General features: G+C 36.7%; 1 protein-coding gene across 1 annotated transcript; it reads left to right on the forward strand.

Annotated features, from left to right (window-relative positions):
* The first annotated feature begins 1,133 nt into the window (after positions 1–1,133).
* Positions 1,134–2,554, forward strand: LOC143867225 (citrate-binding protein-like). The gene is made up of 2 exons (XM_077376072.1): positions 1,134–1,403; positions 2,174–2,554. The coding sequence occupies exons 1-2, from the start codon at positions 1,134–1,136 to the stop codon at positions 2,552–2,554; spliced, it is 651 nt and encodes a 216-aa protein (XP_077232187.1).
* Positions 2,555–9,500: the final 6,946 nt, after the last annotated feature.

Here is a 9,500-nt window from a genome sequence, read left to right on the forward strand (position 1 = left end):
AATTTTGATCGAAATTTCATTTTCCCCGAAATTAAGGAGAATCACCAAAAAATCTGGATTTTATTCTTTATTTAATATTTTCCCAAAATTTCAGCTGAAATTTTGGTTTCAGTGAGGACCGAAACGCATTCCGAAACCGAAATTTGAAACCTTGGGTACAACCGTACAACATGGGAGAAGGAAGAGAGAAAGGAACTAGAAAAGAAAACAAGTATCAAAATTCATAGATCCTCACCACATTTCTTACGACTAGCATTCCAACAAGATTGGACTATTGAAGGATTGTGTATATATAGTAAGTTCCTAACCATAAGAGTGTAAGACCTTTAACTTTTCTCTCTCAAATGACAAGTGTAAGACCGCTCATCTCTCTCTTCCTACCCTCTCTCTAAATATTAGATGGTAAAAAAGAAATGAAATTTAAGGGGTGGTAAGATTGCACGAAAAATTAGGTGATAAACTTACTTTCTAATACTTAATGTGCTCTAACATTTTATTTAAAAAGATGCCACCGGGAATATAAAAAATAAGAGCGCCAGCTGTAACTAGTAACCTACTTACAATGGGAAACAGGTGTATGGGGGAAACTAGGCAACTTCCCAACAGAGCCAACTAGGAATCAATTGGCTTTTACTAAACCGAAGCTTGGAGGGCATGGTTTGATAGGACACATATGCCTTAGGATCCTCTGATAACATGTAAACTAAAGAATTGAGAAAATCTAACACGATGCCTTGGATGGGGGAGCAAACCCCATATTTAAGTATAAAAATCACGAAGAGTACACAAATAAAAAAGTTATAATATCACGAAGATGCTGTTACCATTATGTTTGTGACTTTGACACAAATTGACTTGCTTCAGTTCTATCCGGGTTCTAAACATTATGGTCATTATCTCCTTGCCATTCAAAAAAAAAAAAAAAAACATTATGATCCTTTCACATCGATTATTTTGACAAGAGGAATTCATATATATTGCCGTGCCATTGTCCCATTACTCCAACCACTCCGATTCCTTGCTCGTCCAACCCATTTATAAATGACCCCTATTAACCTAACACTCTACACATCCAAGCTCCAACTCCTTACACACTCTTGCAAGACTTGGAATTAGAAGAAGAAGAAGAAGAAATGGGTTATTCTTGCTTTGTCTTGGCACTTTTCTATATAGTCCTTCTCCACCTTTGCACCCAAAGAGCCAAAGGTGCAGATCCGACGGCGGCCGGGTTCACCTCTCTCCCTCTCAACTCCTCTAACTTTGTGATCCAAAGACCTTACGACTTGCCCCAAAGTGCGCGATATAGCTTCATCAATGGAGTCCACAGGCTCTGGGTTTACTCTACTGATAAGCCTCACTCCCCCACTAGCAAGACCAAACCACGAACTGAGATCCGAATAGTGGTAAACCATCTCTGAATCTCTGCATCTCTTCTTCGCCCTTAATTTGATTTTTTTTTTTCAATCATGGTCTTAATAAGCTTGGGCGTCACATTATTTGGGAAAAAAATCATCAAGTACTTATTAATATATAATGGAACGAACCAAGTTATAATAGAGCATAGGCTCCGTCAATGTATTTGTCTATTATGTAAGATAATAACTACAAAGAAACATTTGTAGGGGGGGGGGGGGGGGGACTTGCTAGCATCCATCGCAAAAGGCATTTCGTGGATGGCATGTTGCATTTGAGAGCAGCCACCTCATGAATGAAGACAAAATCTGCTTAAAAGTGAGCCCGTACGTGTAGCTGCTCTCACATGCAACAGGCAATGGCGTGGCTAGTAATAGCCAGGCCCAGCTATCGTACATGAGGTGGTGCGCCTACACCATAAAATGACCATTTTTTTGCAATGAAAATGGTGATTTGTTCAAAAAGATTTTCTCAAACTATAGGCCAACTATAAACATCCAAACCAAACACTTGAGCCATGTTTGGCTACCACTAATCTTTTCAATGAAATCTTTTCAATTCTCTCCCTCTCCCGCCCTCCTTGCCCATCTCCCACCACTTGATAAACCAATATACCATGGAGAAAGCTTTCATGGCCGTCAAAAATGGCCTTAATAATGTTCCAACCACAACTATGTTACTAATCTTACAACTAGGTGTACTTTTTTAATAAAAAATTAATCTTTCTCCTTTTATCATTTACATATTTGTATGTTTATAGGGCTACGATTATTCCTCCGGCGTGTGGCAATTCGAAGGGCACGGGTTCGTTCCCAACGGGACAACCGGGGTCTGTGTCATGCAACTATTTGGCGCATACGGCCACGCCACAACACTGATGATGCGGGTCTACAATGGTACACTTACATATTACAGGACCCCAATAATCCTGGATATATACGATCGTTGGTTTCGATTAAACGTTATCCACGATGTTGGCGCTGGAGAAGTTTGGGTTTTTATCGATGGGGTTCTAAAATTAAAGGCACCTGATCATGGGGGAGCTTCTCATTACTTTAAATGTGGTGTTTATGCGCAAGATAAGGATTCTAATTACATGGAGTCTCATTGGAAGGGAATCAAAGTCCTTAAAAAAATGTGACAGAGATTCAGAAAAATGCAATTGTGGAGTGCTTTAGAAGAATAAGTTGGTTGGCTTGTCATGGTTTAGCTTATTAATGTAAATGGTGTTGTCTCTCATCAAAGGACTTGCTCATCTATGTAATTGTATGTTTATGGATGTATATAAATGATCTTCTATTTTTCTATTTGAGAGATTTACAATGGTCTGATCTTATCAGTGACAGGTGACAATGGTTTGGATAGGATTTACGCAGGCGTAAAATTGAAAAGTTGGTAAAAAAAAGTGTTAAATTGTAGACAACCCCATTTTACTACGCTTTAAAAAGCAAAAGATTCGGTAGTATCATCGAGTCTTGAATCCGTATTCAGCATTAGATTAGGCATCCATGCATTTTAGGGCAGATTTCATTTCATTATGGGAGTTTTGAAGTTGATTCGCGATCCTGAAGGTCTCTAGGGGGTTCCTTTGGCCTCTACAAGATGAAAGTTCAAGTTTCCAAGCAAATGAAAAGAACCTGCTATTTTTAGAATTTTCAGGGTTTCCCTCATTTTTGCCTATTTTGAATTGCAGGGGTATTTTGGTCATTCCCGATGTGTCTCATTTGACTCCCGAGTTATATTTGAGAAATCTTGAGTGATTTTAGAAATTTTGAAAAAGCTGCTATTTTTAGAAACTCATGGGGCTTCCACATTTTCATCATCTTATGGATATTTCAATCATTTCTCATATGTCCAAAACCATCTCGAGGGTACGGCTGATGGATTAGGAGTAATTTCGTAAGATTTGGGAAACCTGCTAAATTTAGATCTCTCAAGATTTTCTCTTAGTCTTGCACTTCGGGGTTATTTTAGACATTTCCAAACATATCATATTTAGTCCCTAAGTTGTGTCTAAGAAATCTTGAGTCCGTTCATAAATTTTCGAAAATCTGCTATTTTTAGAATTTCTCAAGGTTTTCCCTAGTCTCGCCAAATTTTAGCACCTCGGGGTAACTTGGTATTTTCCTGTGTAATTCTTTTGATCCCCGAAATATGTCTGAGAGATTATGAATGATTTCCTTAATTTTGGAAAACCTGCTAAATTTAGAATTTCTCAGGAGTTTCGCTTAATTTGGAAATTCTAAGTGTTGAGGGCATTTTGGGTATTTTCAGGGGATACCAAATGATCCTGTTTAATATTGCTCACCGAAAGGACCCAATTTTAAAAGTTTCTTTTTTTGAAGTTTGACCACAAAGACTTTTCATTTTTAATTTTTCCCTTTAGGGGGTGAACCAATCTGAGGGTATTTTGGTCGCATTTTGATGTCTAACAGTCAAATAGGGGAATTTTGGTCCGAAAAGTTATTTTCCAAAAAAGATGGTCCGATCATGTGTGATGGATGCACCATAAATGTCAAATGGGTTGGGTCCATATATAGAATGTTGAATTTAGAAAGATTTTATTGATTTTTTACGGAAAAACCCGAAACCCGTGTGAAATGACCCATTGGGCTAAAGCCCGCAAATGGGTCAACCACCATCATAGATGGCCCATATGGTTGACCCACATGAGTTGAGCACCCAACCTTGATGATGTCACAATGGTGACATCATAATTTGTTAAAAGAAAAATAAAAAGAATAAAAAATGAAAAGAAGGAAAGAAGGAAAAGAGGAATGAATGCTTAAAAAGGTTTTCTTCCAAAGAAGCAATGTGGAATGAGAATAGCATGTCTTGATTGACAAGAGATTAAGATTAGAATCAAAGCCAATTTGGAAACAAGAAAGAAAGAAAGCAAGAGGGGAAAATTGGAAACAAGCCAAAAAGGGAGCCCTCACATTGGAAATTACTATTTCTCTCTTCACCCTAGCTTTTTTATATAAAAATCAAAGCAAACAATCCTAGAAAAGACTGAAAAAAATCCAAATTCGTCCTTTTTCTCTCTCCTCCCAAGAAAAAAAAATTTCTCTCTTTAAGTGTGATCTCTCTCTCAAGTGTTCTTCACAAAAAAAAGGAATTCTTGAATTCCTTCTTCTTCTCCAAGGCATCACACAATCAAGAATTATTGGAGTGTTCTTTCTACCTTTTTTTAGCGTATAAAAGGGTTGGACAAAGCGTATATCTTGGATCACCAACCCTATAGACAAGGATCGCGATCAACGGTAAGGATTCCTCATCTTTGTGAAGTAGAAAAGGCATGCTAGGGTTTTAATTTTGGTGGATCAAATCAACGAGTTTTTCTTTGAAATTCCAGTATGTTATAATATAGATTATGAGTTTTCAAAATCCAAAATTTGATCCAAAATGTAATTTTCGTCCATTTAAAAATGGTTTTCTTTTGTTTTTATTCAATGGGGATTTGAATTAGATTATCAAAGCAAGTGTTTGAAAACATGGTTCTTTTTAAAAAATGATATTTTCTAGGTTTTATATAAAATACAAAACTACTGGAAACTTAATTTCCAACCGCGGTTCAGCCGTTTTATTTTTCATTCTATTTTTCAAAGAATAACCCCGAAAAGGGTTATTTCGTGATGAATGGAGCCAAAAGTATATCAAATCATGTCCAAATTTAGTAAAAGTTTGTTTCCAGTAGTTTTACAAGGTTTTTAGATCACCCAAAAATTTTCATATTTTTTGGAGTTTATTTAATCGGATTATTAATTATTTTAAATGTCGGCTATTTTTAATAAATACCAAATCATTTTAAAAATTGATGAAACTTTTCAGAATTAAAGCCTAATAATAAATGAAAGTTTCCATTGAAAATTAATTTTAAAAAAATATGGTTTTTACTATTTTCTAATCGCTTCCCCGTTTTAAGTGCCATAATTCTTTTTCTTATTAAATTAATATATTTTTAAATTTTTTCTTTACAAACCAGTAACTTTGGTTACTAGAATATTAGAGAAATATTTTCAATTAATTTTGCAAAGATTTGATAAGGTTTTACAATTTATTTTAATAAACGGGTTTTAACGCCTAGGAAACAAATTGATCTCTTATATTTAAAAACCAATTTTATGAATGAGATTTAAGTTTTAAGTTTTGAAATTTTGGTAATAAATTCTATAATCTATTATATATCTACTGAAATTTTTCATTTGATTTTAGGATACCATTAGGTTTGCTTTTGAAGTAATTCTTTGGTTTCATCTGATTTTTATGTGAATTTAAATGGGCATTAAATCGTCATAAAAACCCATGAAAGTCATACAGTAGTCTAATCTCATGATTATCTTTATACTGTAAGAGTTTAAGTTGATTTGAAATTGATATGCTATAGGTTACTGTGTTAATCTATAATCTGATTTGAATTTTGAAAAAACGGACATTGATATGTAATCTTAATGATAATTCATGCAAATTTTTCAGTAAACTTTAATCATTTATATATTTATTCTGTAAAAGTTTGGAGTAATTTAAAAGTGATATAATATAGGTTGCTGTGTTAATCTATAATCTGATTTGGATTTTGAAAAATCGGGAATTGATATCAAATCTTAATGATAATTCATGAAATTGTTTCAGTAAGCCGAAATCATTCATATATTGTTACTGGAAAATTTTCAACTGATTTGGAGTTCGATTGCTTAGGGTTACTGTGTATTCCTAGCAATCTGGTCTTAATGATATTAAATCACAATTTAATAGCAAATCAATACAAAATACAGTAAAAATCTCCAAAAAATCTTAAGTTTTCATCATAAATGCAATCCCTAACTTTTTTGAAACAGAAACCTTAGGGTTCATAGATTGCCTTTGTAAATTGGCTATTTTGTGACAATTTAACTGCCGAGATCGCAACCGTAATCGTATACTAATTGCGATTAATCCTGCATAATTGGAGTGCGTAAATTATAGTAGGGTATTGGCTCCGAGGTCCACTGTCCACGAAAATCCTGAGAAATATGCCAGGCAATAAGATACTATAATTTACGTGCTAAATTACACAAGGGTTGAGAGCACGATTCCCTTCCATGGTTGTGATTCGAGGCCGAAACTTGCGAACCATAGAGCTTTTGGTATTCCTTAGATGTTTAGGAATAAAAAATCCTCAAAAATTGAAAATCATTAAGTTCAACAAATCAAATTAACTCGATCCGTGTCTTAGGAGCCGTTGGATTACGGTCTCCTATCGTAGGAACCTTTAGGGCCCCTTAGGAACACTTACGTCACGTTGTGTCCTAAGTTTTAGGGAGTCCTAGAGTTAGGAGTCCAGCCTCATCACGGGCGTTTGCTATGGATAGCAACCGTGACATAGATCTAGTTACACTAGTCACCCAATTTTTTCCTAGGACAAGCCTAGTTACCTAGGATGTAGGTTAACCTGCATTAGTCTAAGGGACAACTTGCACTTAGATAGGATCATATAGCATCTTAGATGAAGTCCTAGGATAATAAAATCTTCAACTTGAACTAAATAATTTCTCTTAAACTGTTAAAACAGTCAATCCAGTCTAGATCGGTGTCTTAGATGAGTTAGGCATAAGTAGCTTAGTTCAGGTGCACCGAACTACGTCGACTCTGATCCCAGTGACGCTTGGGTACGTAGGCAGCTTGGATGCTTGATGGCATACCAATCACGAGTCAGCTCCACACATAAGTGGTGGGGTTTTGTACAGTAATCCTTAAATTAAAAGTAATTAAATCACTTAGGACTTTCCATGAAATTAGAATTTTAGGAGAACTTTCACTTAGATTGAATTCAAACAAATTAAGAAAATCAAGATACACATTTAGGAATTACACTGAAATTAGATCTTAGGATGCATGTCACGTAGTTCGCACATTAATATAGAATTAAATGAGCCATTTAAAAGAAATTCAAAAGAGTTAACTTTTGGAATTGAAGACCGATTATCGGGCAGGAATGGTGCATGTGGTGGTAACTCCCCATACCTTCCATTCTCGTAACCAGGTAACGAGTCTAGATTTCTGGTCAATTATGGGTCCTAGATCCCTCATCTAGGTGGCGACTCTGTCACTCTCTTTTGCGTGGAATTTGGATTGCCTTAGTGATCCCAAGTTCACGGAAAAGATGAATTAAATCTCACCTCGCTAGGCTCGGCGGCTTACCCCTGCCCTTATGGGTACTGGGTTGCACGTTTGTTTGCACTCTATGGCTTGGTTGCTGCCTGCTTAGTTGGGTAATTAAAATCAATAATAAAAAGCACACGCCATTCGCGTGGGTACGAGAAACCAAGAGAGAGCGTGGCGCCTCGCGCGCTCGCGACCCTCTCGCGGGATCGGGTCCCACATTAATATGTTTTAAAATGTTTAACACGCATTTTAAACCTTTTCCTAAAAAAACAAAGTTATTTTGCTGTAAAAGTTTTAAATGAAATATTAAACGGCGAACCAACAAGACTCTTTTTTACAAAAAAAATCCATTTAAAGCCAAGTTTTGCTAACTATGGGTGTGAGCATGGAAGACTGAATTCGCAGCCATATATACACAACTGATGTAAGGGTAAAGTGGGTACAATAAATTATGGGGAGTGATATTTGCACTACCTCATTTTGATAATGAGAGCAATCTCATTGTCTTAAACCATTGGTGTGGACCCCGATCTGAGATACGATGAGGAAACAGGTCCCCCAACGGCCTCTGGATCATCCACGCGAAAGAGAGCTCTGCCAGGGAACTCTCAAAACGGTGCCACCCTCATAGCATAGCACGAGTGGCGATATAAAAAGAAAGAGATACTTCTTGATCCGGAGCCAAGGCTCGAAACCAAGACGCACCTAAAATAACTCAGAGTCGCCATCCATGGATAGGCCATGGAACCCCAAAATCAAATCCTCTGTGCAATGGATAACCAGAAATATATATGGGCTCGTGCCTGATTACGAATGGAGAAGGTCCGAAGAGCACCCCCAATTCGTCCAGGTGCAAGCACTTAGTCTCTTATGCCATTTTCATTAACTCCAAAGAATTTTGGGCAAAATCATGTGAAATGGGAACAAAATATCCCCGAGTGAACGTCTACCTAATCACGCATGACTCGGGGATGAAGTAAGAAGCACACACAAAATAAAATAAAAGATGTGTCACCTAAGCATAGCTAGGTTATGAGTGACATGCCTAATGGGTGTTTAAGTTCTGATGTGCAAACACATGCATGCTACACCTAAAGGTATAGGGTCTATACAAGAAAGTAAGAAAACATAGCAAAACACACGACATAACAAATCCTAAGACTCTAATGATTAAGCCCGAGTCTTCGGATGGTCTGATATTCATCCAAAGAAGCCTACGTATCCCCGCTTCCACGAGAATCAGAGCAACATAGTTCTTCGCGCCTATTCTAAGCTATGATGCCTAAGACACATAGACCTCTATCCTAGACTCGATCTAAAAAAAACCGGACTAGTTCTTAAAGCTTCTTGAGCGATCATTTAGATTTCAGTGAATTGTGAATTTTAGGACACCCTATATGCGCTAACTATATGCAGATTAGCCCTAAGTTAATGCAGGTGGTTCCTACAACCTATGTGTAACTAGGCTGTGTTTTCTAAGGGAAACAAGGGTGGACTAGCGTATCCTACTCTAGTCATCACTCGGCGATGTGGATCGCCGACTGACCGGACGGAGGCGCTCCTATAACTCTAGGACAGACCCCTAACTCTAAAACAAACACACAACAAACAAACAATCAAATATCTTATCAAAAGAAACTCTTAACTCTAAAACTCTCTATCTAGGAGAAACTCCTAACTCTAGAGGAAGATCTTTTGAAAACAAGGTTTTACAGGTTGCTTATTCAAAAAGATTTAAAATGCTATTTACAAAAAAAGTTTGGCTGGACTTGGGATATAAATCCCAAGCTGCACTACGTACCTCGTGGAAGAGGATCAAGCCAACGTAGTTCGAAATGAACTCTCCTACTACGCTCCTAAAGCTCAACACTTTAGACCTTTTTTAGGTTTTAAAGCCTTTCAAATGTTTTTTATGTTTTAAATTTCTGATGTTTTTGAAAATT

The sequence above is a fragment of the Tasmannia lanceolata genome, unplaced genomic scaffold, assembly GCF_043159265.1.
Source record: "Tasmannia lanceolata isolate RefF3 unplaced genomic scaffold, GAP_Taslan_0.1 ptg000211l, whole genome shotgun sequence".
Taxonomy (NCBI): Eukaryota; Viridiplantae; Streptophyta; class Magnoliopsida; order Canellales; family Winteraceae; genus Tasmannia; species Tasmannia lanceolata.

Excerpts from the sequence above, each read along its gene's own strand:
- LOC143867225 (XM_077376072.1), top strand. The coding sequence starts at position 1,134 with ATGGGTTATTCTTGCTTTGTCTTGGCACTTTTCTATATAGTCCTTCTC. Across the intron at positions 1,404-2,173 it reads GAACTGAGATCCGAATAGTG|GGCTACGATTATTCCTCCGG; the intron begins GTAAACCATCTC and ends GTATGTTTATAG.